General features: G+C 36.9%; 2 protein-coding genes across 8 annotated transcripts in view; one reads left to right on the forward strand and one right to left on the reverse strand.

Moving 5' to 3' along the window:
- The window catches only part of LOC134664943 (thioredoxin reductase 1, mitochondrial), a 55,377-nt gene that overhangs the window by 14,812 nt on the left and 22,615 nt on the right, over positions 1 to 17,950 (reverse strand). For 3 of the 7 annotated variants that reach the window (XM_063521665.1, XM_063521667.1, XM_063521666.1), the window contains exon 3: positions 5,102 to 5,322. In XM_063521665.1, coding sequence (XP_063377735.1) covers positions 5,102 to 5,322 — 221 coding nt within the window. Of the gene's footprint in view, positions 1 to 5,101; positions 5,323 to 5,481; positions 5,551 to 5,967; positions 6,086 to 6,352; positions 6,521 to 17,950 lie in introns of those variants that run through there. The other 4 variants (XM_063521669.1, XM_063521664.1, XM_063521670.1 and 1 more) reach the window with 4 other exon arrangements.
- LOC134664947 (C-signal) lies at positions 6,190 to 10,610 on the forward strand. Its single transcript, XM_063521676.1, has 5 exons — positions 6,190 to 6,320; positions 6,905 to 6,956; positions 7,040 to 7,230; positions 7,864 to 8,013; positions 9,784 to 10,610. The coding sequence occupies exons 1-5, from the start codon at positions 6,204 to 6,206 to the stop codon at positions 10,006 to 10,008; spliced, it is 735 nt and encodes a 244-aa protein (XP_063377746.1). The 5' UTR covers positions 6,190 to 6,203; the 3' UTR covers positions 10,009 to 10,610.

Consider the following 17,950-nt stretch of genomic DNA (forward strand, 5'->3'; position numbering starts at 1 on the left):
ACCCGTGACTTGCAATCGTTGCAATCCAAATATAATTTTAGATAAGGATAACATGTGGTTGTAATATAATATTATCTGCATGAGAACAACACGATATATGCATGACGTCACTTTATAGATACGTGAAGCAAAATTACTGTCAGTAAAGCACAGGTAGTTTATGCCGTCGATAATTTCAAGGATATAGGTATTAGATGTACATCACACATAGAAATAATATTAACACTACCTGTGATAGGTAGGTAGTAAGAGTAAGCCTCGTCTCCATATCGCGCGGCAAACCATCGAACATTGGCTCGCGCGGCAGCCGCGCGCAATGGATGCCGGGTTGACTCGCGATAGTCGCGAGCCATTGTTCGATGGTTTGCCGCGCGACATGGAGACGGCTGTACACTACCAAATGTTCGATTGACAAATAGTTGACGATGTTATGTTGTGGGAATAAATGGACCAAAATGTCCACGAGTTACCTAACTAACAACTGGGAAGTCCCAGTAATCCCCAGTGACAATAAGTGGGAATTAATTCGTCCCAGTGTCTAGAGTGTGGAACTTGGGGTGATAACATATGGGAATAGGCTGGAGCTAATATAATGGACAACCTGCCAACTTAATTCTTAATTCAAATTGCACGCTGGCTGTCTTCATCCGTTCGACTAGCTTAATTAGCATTGATTAGCTTATGGCGTGTCGTTTAACATCTTTTTAAAGTAATTGTAATTACGATAGACCTAAATGATTCTGATTTATTAAAGTTTATTTATACATACATAGGATTAGAGACTATTGTATTTTGATAAATGTGATAATCTACGCAATAATCTGATAACAAGCATTAGAATGTAATTACTACAGAAACAAGTGCTCATAACCTGTGCATTGTTAAGGGTGTACCTACACTATACAACCTGCCTGATAGTCTGGCTATCTAAGTACGCCGCGTCTGGTTTACGTCTACATTGGCATCAATCATCAATTCATCATACTGTTCGAACTGTGACTGACTAATAGTCTTTTGACTTGACATCGATATAGCGACCCTGGTACTGTTTAACAGTAAAGCCAGAAAAAAAACTATCAGTCATCGTACGTACTTATCATACATTCATTTGTTTGGAAAAATAAGCCAAGTCATGACATATATGCTTAGTTAATATAAGTATGCAATTCCTGCATGATTCCATACATAAGATTACGCAACAAGCAACAAGCTGGAGTTGAAACGTCTGTTAAATTTCGGCCTTCCTTTATACTTCGTTTTTTTCGCATTAGAAATAAGGTAGACAATCTTGATGTGTCTTTTTATTGAAAAACACGTTTAAAAAATAAGTTACGGCAAATATGTAACAATTATGAATCTAATACGACCATTATATTCTTCTGCTTTCATAAGTAATAATTACTGATTTTTAAGACATGTCAAGATCGCTTACCTTCTTGCAAGTTCTTTCTAATGCTAAAAAAAACGAACTATAGATTGTCGTTACGAAAATATCATCCAATCGATCGATGAAAAGTTAACAAGTAAGATCTCTCTTTTTTTATTAACCTGGTTTAGTGTCCCACTGCTGGGCAAAGGCCTCCCCTCGCTTTACTTTATTACTCTATTACTTTAATACACAAAAATATAGCGACGACGGTATAATTATATATAATTATCAAAACTATGTGATAACGACATTTCGATGTTAATCGGCGTCCTTGGCTGCGTGAGACATTACTTCGTCTAGGCCAGCGGTCGGCAACCTGCGGCCCGCGGGCCGCATGCGGCTCGTGAACCTGTCACTTGCGGCCCGAGTGCCGCCTTAGCTATTTTGTATGTAATAGTGACAAACGACAATGTCTCATAAAGTCATAAATATTAACAAAGTACGGCCCGCGTCACCTCCGTTAACTACTATGTGGCCCTTGGCTGCTAAAAGGTTGCCGACCGCTGGTCTAGGCCATCAACAGCCTCAATAAACCTATTAGGAAACGCTTCAAAACTCAACTTTCTTCCCATTAGATAAAGCACAAATTCAGATGGCTCTAAAGAGACTGGCTTTTAGTTGCGGTGGGCGTTACGAAACTATTGTCGAAAAACGGTTGATTAGCGTTACTTTATTTCTAAAGAAATGTCTCTTGAGTATTGTTGGTGTAAAAACTAATTTGCAGGTATTGAGTATTAATTTGAAATTAGTGACTGTATTCTGTCTTCAAAAAATCTCTTCAACTAATCGGCGATAGTAAATTACAGTACATAAGTACAGTAAAATGCAAAATTTTAGCAGTAAAAGAAAGGAACCATAATCCATACAAACAGCAGGACATAGGACTGTCCTAACTCTACAGCGGTGGACCTTATTACAAAGGTCCACCGATGTCCAGTTAACAGTGAGGGAGATGGTACAATATAAAATCCGAAGTTTTCATTCAATCATCCATTCTTACATTTTAGATAATACGCCATGGCAACGAAACAATAGGCCATTAGGTATGTACAAGTACAAGTGAAAATTCTCAGATGTTTACAGTTATCATTGTAATGAATGGCTGCTTGCCACCGAGGCCGGTACCGTAAGGTGTAAGCAAATTCAACTTGTAAAAGAAGAATATTTTGACCTGGCAAACTACTTAAATCTTTGCTCACACTTGTGCACGTAAAATAGAGTACTAATGCAAGTCGAAGCGGAGCGGAGATGTGGGAAATTAACCAATAGCCTTGGTTGTAATCTCCAGTATCTCCACTCTGCTGGATTCTACAACTGCAAGGGGCGTATTTACCCTAGGGCCACCCTGGCGGATTGCATTTTATGATTTTATTTTTCTTCCTTGACTTCTAGGGCGGCGAAACGTGGGTATTGGCCCGGGGCGCCAAATTTCAAAATATGTCCCTGACCACTGCTATTGGCTTATTCCCCACATTTCCACTCCGCTTTACCTCAGTGGATAGGCAGACTAAATAACAACCTAAATCGATCAACTATGGAAGCTTCTGGGTGGCTAGAACGAAAAATTAGAACTAATAATATTCTTAAAAAGGAATACTATACAATACTATACAATTCTACATACACCGTGTTTTTATTGAATTCCGTTAACTTCGGGGTATGTTTAAGTACGTTTAAAAGAACTAAATGGCATAGTTAATTTTCTAAAAACTATATTTTTTGCTTTTTTTTGAAAAAAAAAATTAAGGTTAAAATTTAATTAAATGTAGCATATAGCGTTGTTGTAACATGGGCATTACATTTAACTCAACCAAACAATTGAAATCTGTGACATATCAATGTCATTTCGAACATCGGTCGACCGAGATTGTACTTAAGTTTAGTAGCAAATGTATGAACTCATTCTAAACACTGATCAATATGTAAACCGGCCCTAAGGCAAGTGTACACGCTTGTATAGGCCTTATAGGAAAAAACTAAATTATTGATTATCTCCGAAATGGAGTTAATTAGAATATCGGTGTCTTTGAGAAAGTTACTTGATTTAAGCTCAGGAATGCACCCTTGAAATTAACGGAAATCAAAAAAAACACGGTGTACAACATACTATTACGTTAGCACACCTAAGTACAAATATGCAGGGGTGCTAGGCTAATAGTTTTGTCAACTATAGATACAAGGATGGGTTTTGGATGAAAACCTCAGCAATATACATTATGTATAAGTAACAGCTTTGGAATACCAACTACTTATGACATATTCAAACATAAAAACTACATAGGCCCTAAATGTATAAAATAGAATTAATCTTCTCAGCCAGCGTGTCCATCGGAATTGATAAAAAAACTTGACAATTATATGAACCATTAAAATGATAAATTATTATTTGTATTCTAAATGCAAATGAATGTTACTATGCTATTTTTATTTGATTATCATGTCTCTTGAGTATTGTTGGTGTAAAAACTAATTTGCAAACAAATAAAGTTTATCAGAATGACTATTCTAAAATTATATGTTGTTTTCAAATTGCAAGTCATGAGCCAACAATTTCAGTTATTTCAATTTTCATATGAGTGTTGTCTGCTTCCTTTATTGACTAATTATTAGAAGTCCTTTCGTCTTTTACCATGGAAAGTAATGAATGGTTTGACACCCTGCTATAAACTAGTGCTAATACCCTGTTTATTACTCAATAGGTGGGTCCACACAGAACTAGCCGCGTGGAGACGTGCCTCGCCCGAGGCAATGCGACCGATTTTAATTACTTTGGCCGAATTTTATACTTATCTGTGGTTTAGGTAAAATCATGACTATATTGACAATATCGTCGGGTGACAAGCAAAAGTCACTAACTAACACCATTGAAATGATTGGACAATAAACCGTATTACAAGTGTAATAAAGTACATTGTTACTTTAATTTTTTGATAGTACTTAAGTGACTTTTGCTTGTCACCCGTCGATATATGGCCACAGTAATTTTTAGTCTAAAAAATCGCACAACTACATAAACTAGGAGCAAGTAATTTTAGCTGTTATTGAATATGATAACATCCTACTACAGTTGTAGTGCATAATTATTTTCCATCTTATTTTCACGGAAACATAGAATGTGTCTTGCCATTTCAGTCAGCCTTGGTACAAAAAGTACTAAGGTTGACTGAAGTAGCATGACAGATATGAATGTTTCCAAGAAAATATGGTCAACAATTATGCACTACGTCTGTACTTAAATGATTCTGGCACCACTTAAAATCTAAATATAGAAGACCTATTATTTTTAGGGTATAGATGTAGATTTTTAGGTTTTAGTTGAAATATGAAATAAAATAATTATAAGTTTATACCATGGGAAGTATCGGACACACATCATTTACCATGGGAAGTATCGGAAGCTAAGGAAAGGTTAAACCAGTGTTTAGGATTCCAGGGAGTTATGGAGGAGCAGGGTTGAGGGGGGGGGAGCCACTTCAAATCGCCACTTACCAAATCCTATAACCAAAGATAATTCTCTATTAATCACATGGAATGAAGCTATAAACATAACTTAATTATAATTTACACTGTATTTTGTAGAAGAAACAAATCCATATCAATCACTTAAATTTGTCTCATTTACAAAACATAGTGTGCAATTTAAATACCTATAAATATTCAAAAGTGACTTACGTGAATGCTTTCTCCTAATAATGCAGCCTGGTGCATCAGTTTCTTCGGTATGCACCCAACATTGACGCATGTGCCACCCAGGCCCCATTTTGTTCCCAGCGGAGATGGGGTCACAAAGTCCAGGACCGCCACCTTCGCCCCGAGGTTTACAGCCTCCTTGGCGCATGCCAGGCCTCCGGACCCACCACCAATGACCGCCAAATCATAGTCAAAAGTCCCATCTAAAAGGTGCACAACGGAATACTAAGTGATTTATTAACAAATTAAAGCTACTTTTGCCCAAGACATGTGATGCTTTTACAGTGAAAGTGCTTCCGATGGGTCACAGACACAAAGATGAGCACCAAGTGAGGATACCAGCATCCCAATATAAATTATACCTGGAGTCATACTTTCAGTGGGTGCAATAGAGTTGGTCTTACGTTTAGGCCAACAAGGGACTCCGCAACCTGATGACACCAATAACCAAATTAAATCACTTAATTGTATTAAGTATAAACTCTCATCATGAGTTAAAAGGAAGGTTAGTCACACTTACATCATACTCAGATGAATTTGAGGAAAACAATTAATTCCTAAATCATCTAAAAACACATAAGTCTTGTAATTAACTTATGAAATCAATAATGTTGTGAATTGTGCAACCCAGGTTACAGGTACAGATAATGTAATTTACTAAAGGATAGGTTATATCCAAGATATCATAAAAGGGCCTCTAATGTTGGTAATGGATAAATCACAAGAAGAATATAGCCAGCCACAGTGACTTAACAGTAAAAATAAAGTTGCTCATTGGACTATGAGATGAGGTTAGGCGGCGAACTGGGTCTTCAAGGTCAACTGTACAATTACACGAAGCCACTTACTACTGCTGAACGATCTTCGCAATATTACCACCGTACGATCCGCTCGATAAAACGAATTAGCCAAATTATTTAACTTTAACAATTTGTTGAGTATTGTCATGTTGACGTAAACGTCGTAAACGATAGTGACAGAGACAAGAAAATCCTTTCACACACAAGCAACTTTGCACATTGATACTGGGTAGCTCCAGATTTTAAAGTTATTTCCGTGAACCGACCGGTTACAAGTCCCGAGAATGAAATCTGTGCTAATTACTGGAGCCAACAGAGGCTTAGGACTCGGTATGGTGAAATATCTCACTAAACACAACAAAGCAGAAACAATATTCGCAACATGCCGCAAAGAATCCGAGGTATGTATGCCAAAATCTGTGATAACACTTACCTATAGGTGCCATATTTTCCACAATATTCTGTTATTTCACTTAATAAATAAACGAAACAAACACGAAACGGGTAAAATACGTGTTATACTTCGCGAGTACTTCAATGAAAATGTGAAGGCTCCGATGGAGTGCTTTTTGTAGTTCAATTATAGGAACGTGTGAAAGAGACGACGAATCGCTACCGGCTGACGTCACTTGCCTTGAATAGGTACCAATAGTGACGTTACACTTATGACGAATGCCGAAGATTTCACAATGTACTTAGTCTAGATTCTTCTTTTTTTAACCAGACACTTATTAACTTGTTATTATCAGATAAAATGCCTTTTTACGCAATCACTAATCATACTATTGAATGTATCAATTTAAATCTGTTTGCGCTACAACCATGCTACGACAACTTCGACCATTCCTACTGCAGTCGCTGGTATTGGTTGGTAATCAAATCAAAAGTTAGCGCGGCTGTTTTGAAACTATTTTTCATCATGCACGAGATATAAGAAAAATATTTTTTTTTTTATAATTATTCGCTTTTATTTTTACTTTTTCAGGAACTTAAGCAACTATCACATGAAAATAAAAACCTTCACATATTGAACTTAGGTAATGCCATAAAAATCAGTAATAAAACTTAATTCATCTTTATGCAACACATTCTATACCTACTATGAAATCGTTCTTTACAGATGTGGCAAACACTGGTAGCTATGGCGAGATTTCATTGCAGATCTCGGAAGTAGTGGGTGCGAGCGGATTGAACCTTCTAATCAATAATGCTGGGATATCCACTAAGTTTACCAAGCTTAATCTTGTGAAGACTGAGCAGCTACTTGATAATCTCACCATTAATACCATCGCACCCATCATGCTTACGAAGGTAAACCATAACATCGACAGACTTTTCTGTGCTATGGGTACTATGGGTACGTGTTACTTCGTAATGTTTTGAGCGTGTCTTTTATTTTATTTTCCATTTTATATATTGTGACCGTTTTTGCCACTTTTGTGTTATTTCTAGACAGGATGGCGACACAATAGGAACAAACTCACATTCATACATCATGGGACATTTTTTTTATCCCATTAGGATCGAAAGAGTATGATTATGTATGAGTAAGAGTATGATTAGGATGATTCTGAGTAGAAATAACACAATAGTGGCATAAAAGATCACAATAAATAAAAATGGCAAAAAATAAAAGAAACGCTCAAAACATTACGAAGTAACACGTACCATAGTACCCGTAGTACCCATAGCACAGAAAAGTCTGTCGATTCATTATACCTTAATTCGAATGAATTGCAGCAATAAGCCAAAAGGACTTTTCTAGTTGAAGTTACATGTCACGAGTAAAACTCTCGATTTGTGCTTTTTTCTGCAAAATTTTGGGAGGTATTTACAGCTCAGAGTAGAGCCACCACAACAAACGCACCAAACCAAAACATTCATTGATTACTTGATTAGTGAATGTTATCCATTGGATTCTGCAATCTTCATTTATATTTTCAGACCCTCTTGCCGCTACTGAAACAAGCAGCTGAAGCCAACAAAGACCAGCCCTTCGGAGTCCGTCGCGCTGCCGTTATCAACATGAGTTCAATTCTGGGATCTATTGCGCAGAATGACCAGGGCGGGTTCTACCCTTATCGGTGCTCAAAGGTACCTACGGTTATTTTTAATGATGAAATAAATATTTACTAATAACCTCTCATCCCAGTCAATGCAAGTTTTAAATAACTCATGAAACTAAATACTTGTTGTCTTAAACTTGCTACTCTCTGCAGTTCAGTAAAGTTGCAAATGCAGGGCAAATTATTCTAATGATTAGATATAGCCGGTCAAGCAAGATTGTCAGTAGATAAAGGCGCGAAATTAACATTACATAACATTAACAGCCTATTTTCTCCGAAACTCTTCTTCCTCGCGTTATCCCGGCATTTTTGCCACGGCTCATGGGAGCCTGGGGTGCGCTTGACAACTAATCCCAAGAATTGACGTAGGCAGTACCAGTGCCAGTACAGTTTTTTACGAAAGCGACTGCCATTATCTGACCTTCCAACCCAGAGGGGAAACTAGGTCTTAGTGGGATTAGTTTGGTTTCCTTACGATGTTTTCCTTCACCGAAAAGCATGAGCATCTCAAATGTATATTTTTTATAATTTTAAGATATAGAGTTTAGAAGTTATTCAAGATAATAGCCAAAAAGTGACCATCCTCCCTCCTTTATCTCCGAACCTACTGGGTCTAAAATTTTGAAAAAATAAGCTCATCATAGTTCTTTACCTGTAGATGGCAGGAAAACGTATTTAGAAATGTGTAGTCAAGGGGTCATCCATTAATTACGTCACACGTTTAGGGGGTTGGGAGGGGGTCAAGAAAATGTGACATGGGGGAGGGGGGACTCACAAACATTGTGACGTCATTTTAACTTCATCACTATTCATCAGTAAGGGTCAAAAAACCTAGAAATTCGTGTGACGTAATTAATGGATGATCCCCAAGCATGATTCGGACTTAATTACTTAATTTTTGATCCGACCCCTACGGGTTTTGTAAAGACATTTCACTCCCACTTCACTTAAAAAAAACATTTTTAAAAATTGGGTAATGTACAGAACCCTTGGAACGCGAGTCCGACTCGTACTTGGACCGTTTTTTAAATTTGCCGCTCTTTTCTACTGACGGACATGATTTGATAAAGTATACTCACTACTTGGTACAACACTAATTTAAAGTAATCACTATAAGAGCCTTAAGATTATGACTAGTCGGTTTTCAGTAGTTTTGCACTTAACTATTTTCGTATTTCATGATTTCAGAATAGGCCCCAAAGATGTATTTTTACATTTTCTATTAAGCGCACTCCAGACTATGCGCGTGAATCGCGGGCGAAGCCGCGAACGCAAGTGTGGCGTCGATTTCGCAGATTGTTCACGCCTTCGCGCCTTGTTCTCCGTTTTTTGTCGGTATTTCGGCCCGCGTCAAAGGAGACGCGAAGCGCGAACTTGTAAGACTCCACATTACACAATATTATGGCTCCTCTGTGGCAAGATAAATATGAATTAAATTATGATTATATTATATTAAGCAGCTATATTTTACGGTTTCACAAGAAAACAAAATGGAAAAACAGCTAAATAGAATAGAATAGAATAGAATAGAATAGAATATAATGTTGCCATAGATAACTAACAGTTAAACTCGATCAGCTGATGCTTTTCCGCCATCTTGCCGCAAACCAAACTGCGAAATCGCCGTGAAGTGTGCGAGTGTGGAGTCATACGTCAACTTCGTGATATGTTCGCTCCGCGACGTCGCGGCGCGATTCACGCACATAGTCTGGAGGGGGCTTTAGATTGCCAGTAATTTTAAATGCGCAAAGGGCATGAATCCGATGCCGTAAAAAAGTAATTAATTTTATTATTCCAGGCGGCCCTCAACGCTGCAACCAAATCCATGAGTATTGATCTCAAGAAAGACCAGATCCTAGTGGCAAGCATGCACCCAGGTTGGGTGCGTACCGACATGGGTGGCAAGAACGCGCCGCTAGACGTGGACACGAGCATCGCTGGCATCTTCGCCACGGTGGAGCGGCTCGGCGAGGCCGACACTGGCCGGTTTTTGCAGTACGACGGATCTGAGCTGCCGTGGTAATCGGTAGGACGTTGGATGCATGGATGATGAAGAAAATACCAAACCGCAAAGCGTAATAACGGCGATGTGATACGATCTATTTTTATATAACTTGGAGCATTTAACTAAAGTGAATATAAGTAAGTAGATAATAAGCATTCACAAATTATAATTAAAATATTTCCGTACAAAAGTAGGTAAGTTGACATGTTTAAGATTGAATACAGAAATAAAATATCTAAGAGCTAGTGGTCATAAAGTATGTGGGCAATCATTTAAGTACCAATAGTCTTAGTTTTACCTATAACCATATAAGTTTTTACTTATTGGGCAAGTAGATGCATTTTAACTTTCGTTTAGGTACCTATAGCTGCCGGCCTAGCCAAGGTTACAATCGCTATCGCTTCGACAGCGAAAAGCATTATGTCTCTCTATCACTCTTCCATATTAGTGCGACGGTGACAGTTGCGTTTCGATCGCTACGGAGCGTCAGCGATTAACATCTTGGCTACGCGGCCTGAGCTTAAATAAAGCTCTACGACAACAACTGTGTTCAAGTATGTGCTTTTACATTTGCCTTTATGATTTTGGCATATTCTTATGTTATTTTAATAAAACGGGTTGATTTAAAAAATATTGTGTTAATTAATTTCTCAGTTGACCTACCTACCTACCTACCTAAAATTATGAAAAAAAATACTCGTTTGCGTTTGTCCTACCAGCGGTGGAACAAAAATGGGTTTTGATAACATTAAAGTTTTTTCTTTTTTGATGTTATTGTAAGCATGTTAAATAACATTCATGTAAAAAGTTAGAAAATTTTAGGTGGAGCGTTCGGCAATATTTAAATTTTCAATTTTTGCTAAATAACTATGTAAATATAAAATTAAAGTTACAAAAAACTTTAACATATTCAATAACACTTTAATTTATTCACAATATTCGGTTTTTAGAAATCTGGAACAGCTGCTTTCTGGTGAACGTAAAAACAGGAATTATTATGTAAATACAGAATTAGAGTAGCTGCTATTGCAAAATTACGATATTATCTATCAACTTAGTATACATGTAAAAAGTTAGAAATGTAGACAATGTGCTTGTCTAGATATTGATTTCTCGTTAAGCAGTATAGCCAATATTGAATTAAAGTTTGTAGAGTTAATATTACACGGTCATAATAAAGATCTTACTTCTCACACAAAAGATTAGAAATATAAAATCACGGCGACACTAAATACTGATACGTAAGTATGCATTCCGAGCTTATATTAAGTTACATTTCAAACGCGCGGCGTTTGCGCGCGCCACGCTGCACGCTGTGCGCCGTGGCAGGAGGCAGCGATCGACGGTCGCGGGCTAGCGGTTAGCGCGGTGCCCTTAAAAATACGCAAAGCGTTTATAAAATTATTATCAATGGTAAATAGTTATTTTACACAGTACACTAATGGAAACTTACCTTCCCTTATTTATTTCTATATGTACTAGGGATTGCCCGCGGTTTCGTTTACGTAGAATTCGTTATCGTGTTAAGTATAAAAATAATAGATACATTTGAAAATTATTTTAGGTGCATTGTCATACAGATAACTACCCTTGTTAAAGTATTCTTCAAATTCAATACACAGGTGTCATTTCAATATAATTTTGCGTAATTTGGCGCTTTTAGGTTATAAATGACTAGCGACATATATTTTTTATGAGCGATCATCTCCGATAATATTTACTTTATCATAAAATCAATTTCAAACTAACGTTATTCAATATTTATCATTTTAAAGTCAATATTACCAACCAACTGATCCAATTTACCTACGGTAACAACTCAAAATTTGCATCAAATTAAATGCCACTTTTCTTATCCGTTTCGAACAATCAAGAGGGCCTTTACGAGCTGATGTGGTGAAAATTTTATTTAACCTTCGTCCCTTGAAACCTTCACTACGCTCAAGGTTCAACTTTACGAACCACTCGCTACGCTCGTGGTTCAATTTTAGAATGAATGAATTTGTGAATGTGCTTCCTGCCTCGCACAGCCAAACTGTGGAATGAACTGTCCGATACGACCTTCAAACCTTCAAAGACCCCCATCTTAAAGGTCGGCAACGCGCTTGCAACCCTTCTGGTGTTGCGGGTGTCCATGGGCGGCGGTAATCGCTAACCACCAGGTGATCCGTCTGCTCGTTTGCCTCCTATTTAATAAAAAAAAATGTTTCGCTTGTTTGGGTATCAATATTAGCACGAGCGGTTAATCAACAACTTTTCCCCTTGTAAAACAAATAAATAAGGTAGGTGAGGTGCAGGCATATGAGGCCCGGCGGGTAACAAGGCCCAGCATTCAAAAATAGCAGTTGCTCCCTATTATTCCCAATTATTCAGAATTTGTACTTGTTGCTAAGAAGGCCCACTGTCAGTGCAGGTAAAAAGGTCTAGTCCCGGGCCTTATTAAACGTATGAGATGAAATATTAGATTAAAATATTTTAAGATAATTTTCAATATTTTTAATCTCTTATTAATAAGGTCGATTTGAAGAAACTTCTATGAAATGATGACTTATAAATAACACTTGCACTGCGTGGGCTGTCAAAATTGCTGCAGACTTTTCTTGGTCTAACTCTAATAATTTTTGCTTTATTGACCTAAAGACGTTTTAAAGAATCAAAAAGTCTACTAAACATTGAGGCACTTATACTTTTTAAAGGCAGTAACTAATTACAAGTGACTTTTTTTTTGTTAATACATAGGTAGGTATTTACGATCATCATCATATATTTAAGAGTATGACTCTTGTCGGTGGAGCAATTTCCATGTTTGGCGGTCCTCCGCCTTCTCTTTGACAGCCCGATACGACACGACGTTGATCTTTTCCTTTATTTGATCCATGTACGCTCTCCTTGGTCTTCCCCTCTTCCTGTTTGCTTCAACTTTCCCTTCTATGATATTTTTGATAAATTCGTCGTGTCGTATCAGGTGCCCAAGCATCCTTCCTCTTCTATTGTCTATAGTTCTTAACAAACTCCTCCTCTCTCCTACTACATAGGCCACAATGTTTTGCACTACTGGCCACTGGTAAACATTAAAATTATAAATTGTATATTTAAAAAAATACAGGCTTTTGATTATGGAATGTGACAAATGTTGGCGACAAATCGATCGTCTTTTGTTTTTAATGGCTTGTCAAAGTAAGTCAGTGCGTTGAACGTGGCTTTAACGCGAAAATATTTTTAGAGCTATGATTTTGTTATGATTTTAAAAGTTCGCTTACTCCGCAAGAGTGTAGTGCTTGCCTTCAAAATGCTTTTGGGATTGAAGCACCACATCTGAGCATCGTGAGGCGTTGGTATGGTGAATTTAGTAGAGACAGTATTATTCTAGATAATGATTTTCGTGAAGGTCGACCGTCCACGGCGATCATTCAAGGAAACGTGGCTACTGTGAGACGACTCATTGAAGAAAACCCACGAATCACCTATGACGAAATTTGAGGACAATTAGGGATAGGTATGAGACAAATACAAAAGATTTTACAAGAATATTTAAAAGTCGGGAAGCCTTGTTGTCTTTGGATTCCTCACGAATTAACTTCAGTCCAAAAACAGGTACTTTGTGACTGGTGCCGAGAAATGCTGCGTAAGTATAAGCAAGGAAGTTCAAATGCTGTATATAACATCGTTAGAGGAGATGAAACCTGGATTTACTGCTACGATCCGGAAAAAAGGCATTACTCCAGTCAATGGGTCTTTCGAAGGTGACAGGGGGCCCATAGAAGTTCAACAAGCCAAAAGCGTTACCAAACATTTTGATCGTCTGTTTTTTTTAAACGCGACATTTTTGTACCGTACTTTTAAATAATAAAAGAACGTTAAATACTGAGTAGTACACTACCATTTGTGTGCCCGCAGTCATTGAAAAAGACCGCGAGAGACGACCGAGAAGCCGCATCCTCCTGCGTCATAATAATGCGTCCACCGATACCGCAATAAAGGCAAAAACATTTTTTAATTACGAAAACGTGGAAAATGTCTCTTATAGGGATTATAATCCAGACATTGCACCCTGTGACTTCTATCTATTTCCCAAAATTAAGGATTTAATTTGGGGTTTGATATTTAAGACCCCGGATAAGGCAGCTACTACGTTTCATCACCACGTCGAAAACATACAGTCAAGTGATTGGGCCTCATGCTTCCAAAAATGGTCCGAGCAAGTGAATATGTGCATAGAATGTAAAGGGAAACATTTTGAGAAGCAATAAATGTATTATTATGGTTATAAATGGTTTTATTCAAAAGTTACGCAAAACTTTCAGTGTGGCCCTCGTATGCGTAAAACCTCTTCGTTAGTTTTCTTTTCTTTTACGATAGAATTGCGAAAAATAGATATTTTGCAACGAGTGACGAATTTTAAAACACGGTCAAAGGGAGTGTTTTAACGTGCTTATTATAGCACCGGTGTCGTAATGTAGCACCAGATGTACTATAAAAATTATGTTAAAAGATAATACTTACTGTTACGAATAAATATTTATACTGTAAAAAAATATCCCACCAAACACATTTTCATGTAAATTTTGTTGCTAAGACGAAACCATAAGACTCGCACTGTCAAAAAGTTGTCAGATCTCTTGTCGAGCCAAGCTTCAAACTCTACAAGCCCTAACTTCACTAACTCTACACCTTAGTCAAAATATGTGGCTTGGCTGTTTCGCTACCGCCACATGGGCATAAGGTGAAAAATTTATTAAATTCATTATTTTTAGGGTTCCGTACCTCAAAAGGAAAAATACTGAACCCTTATAGGATTACTCGTGTGTCTGGCTGTCCGTCTGTCACAGCCTATTTGCTCCGCAACTACTGCACCAATAAGTTGAAATTTGGTATACACATGTAAGTCTATAGCCCAAGGACGTACATGTAAAGTAAATAATAGAAATTCAAATAAAGGGGTCATTTTTGAGATGAATGATAAATAGATAAAAAAAAACTATATCTTGTTATAATTAATATAAGAGAATTAGAATAAGAATGAATATAAGAGAATTTTGTTAGAATTTTAATTAGTATAAGATAGATATGTATATTGGGTCTTGTAATAATAATGTACTTTATTTAGCTTAAGGACTGTATCGTTTATTATAAATACAAATAAAACCTGGTCTAACTGTTGACGTGTGTATTATTTTGTATTACTATGTTCTTAAGGTATAATCAGGGGGTGTTTTTAAGCCATATCTGATATAAGAAGGTTTTACATTTATTTTATTTTAGGAACTTTATGATGATTTTAATACCGTCTAGCAATTGTAATTTGGACAAGCCTATCGAGCTTAATTTGAGACTATTTCACCGATTCCTTGGTACGATTTAAAGAAACAAAAGGTTAATATGCTGCCAAAATATGCCATCTAAGTGTCCTTTTCATGATTGCTCAATTGAACATCCACAGAATTAATGTGGTGAATTTTTATCTTTACATGAAAACGACTTTTTATGCAACATTTTGGATTCCCGTCAATTTCTGAAGCCAGCGAAATGAGGGAAACAGCTTAAAGAATCAACCGAAATCCAAAGCCTAACGGACATTCATGGCGTTGAACCATGGCTAGAACAGGTCGATAGAAACGCTCCATGATGGTTATATTGTATACCAAAGTCGGGGTTGTCGTAAGTAACATGCCATATTCTCTAAAAGGCCACCAAGCACAGATCCAAAACTTTTTTTCCAACTAAAAGAAATGATTAGACTATGCCCAGATGTTTCGCTTTACGAATCATATGTAATTGCTGTTTACACAGTACGAATTTTTTGTGTAATATCTCGTCTTGTTCGCAAACCGTAAATTTTCTTGTAGTATTTGTCCAAAATCGTTGTAGTTACTCGGGAGGATTGGGTGAATATTGTCCAAACCATATGCTTTACGTGATCTCCCAGGACGAAATGTTACTTATTATTAAAGCACTAATTAAACTATATGTGTAATTTAAAAAAAAATATATAATACCAGAAAAAACGGCTAAGTAAAGTTGTATTTATAATAAACGATACAGTCCTTATTGTTCAATAAATTAAAATATATATATATATACAGGGTGAAATTTAAATCACTGGCCAAATTGAAACACCCGAAAGAACTCGAAAAAATATTAAACACGTGTTTTTTCTTTTAATACCGCTCAGTACATTTTTTTCGAAATAACTCATCATCAAGTTGTCCTAAAAACCTCGTACGTTATGGTGAACCGACAACTACCCACTACACCCGCTTCTCTCTTATCAGTTAAGGTCATTGACACCCCGCCCCTCCCGCTGTTTGCAATCGCGTCACCAATTATGAACCCTATTGCAGCGAGATAAGACGCTTACCTACATAAGTTGCTAATTTTTCCTTCATACTTTAACGGGCTTAGAACCGTCAAAATGCAAAGGCAACCCATTTTTAATCTAAAATGTTATTTCTGACTAATGATTATTAACAAAACGTCCGTGGCTTAAAAACAATGAGTAAAAACTAGGTCAGGAATCTTTGCATTCAGGCGTATTTAAAAAATGTAATCAACTTATGTACTTACATTTGATTAAAAGTCGACGCAATTAACGAAAGTCCCACGAGATGGTAATCTTGGATTCAATCCTTGTCTGCGAAGGCGTGGAACTGATTCCATTTTGTATAATCTTTGTGCACCACGTAAACACTCACCACTTAATAAATAACACCGTACCATTTCGTAATATTCCCGGTTCGAAATCATTTTTTTAAACCTTAGTACGCGCGTGATTATTATTTTAAGGTTGGCGAGTGACGAGTGACTAATCATTTATGCTTACCGTTATGTTTACCGCTAGCACGGAATGGTTTAGACTACCCTCGAAATTGATAAACCTGCCTACCATCGCCAACACTAACTGGGTGGACCCTATTGCAACGATTATAAGGTTTAGTGTAGGTCAGATAAGGGTTTTGCTGATGTTGTTGTTAAAACCTACTATTAGGTTTGTTTACATTTGTGGTAATAGGGTGACCACGAATCGTGGAAAATATTTAAAAATTGAAAAATGAAAATTAAAAAAAAATGTACTCTTTTTTTCGCTAAATAGATTCCTTAAGTGTTACCTAGTGCCGGGAATTAATATGGCCAGTGATTTAAATTTCACCCTGTATATATATCAAATGAAGGGGCTCATTGTAAGAATCTCAGATATATTTTTTCATAATTTTAAAATAAATAGTTTAGAAGTTATTTAAGAAAATACGCAAAAAAACTACTGGGTCTAAAATTATGAAAAAAAATACACATAATATTAGCTCTTTTCCTATAGATGACAGGAAAACCTATTAGAAATGTGCAGTCAAGCGTGAGTCGGACTTAAGTACCTAATTTTCCGATCCCTACGGGTTTTTTAAAGACATTTTACTCACTTTTCTCTAAAAAAATATATTGTTAAAAATTGTGTAATGTACAGAACCCTTGAAACGCGAGTGCGACTCGCATTTGGGCGGTTTTTGTATTATACTTACATACAATAGTTCTTGTAGAAACGAAACAGCCAAGCCACACACTTTTGGTGTAGAGCTAGTAAAGTTAGAGGGCTTGTAGAGTTAGAAGCTTGGCAAGAGATCTGATAACTTTTTGACAGTGCGAGCCTTATGGTTTCGTTTGGGCAACATTTTACATCAAAATGTTTTTCCATCCCCTAATTTAAAGGGTTGGGGGTGATTTACTATTAAAAATCCTGAAATAAGTATCTGGGGGCATCTGTTACACAATGTACTTCTTACTGATTCCCCATATAAACCCTTCACCTCGTAAGGGTAAACTTTGGGGTTGAAATCTGCCTTCACCCCGTAAGGGAAAACTTTGTGGTTGAAATCTATTCTATATCCTTCGCCATAACAATACCTATCTACATACCAAATTTCAACTAAATCGGTTCAGCGATTATTGATTTCCCATACAAAATTGAACC

Source organism: Cydia fagiglandana, chromosome 6 (genome assembly GCF_963556715.1).
Source record: "Cydia fagiglandana chromosome 6, ilCydFagi1.1, whole genome shotgun sequence".
NCBI classification, from domain to species: Eukaryota; Metazoa; Arthropoda; class Insecta; order Lepidoptera; family Tortricidae; genus Cydia; species Cydia fagiglandana.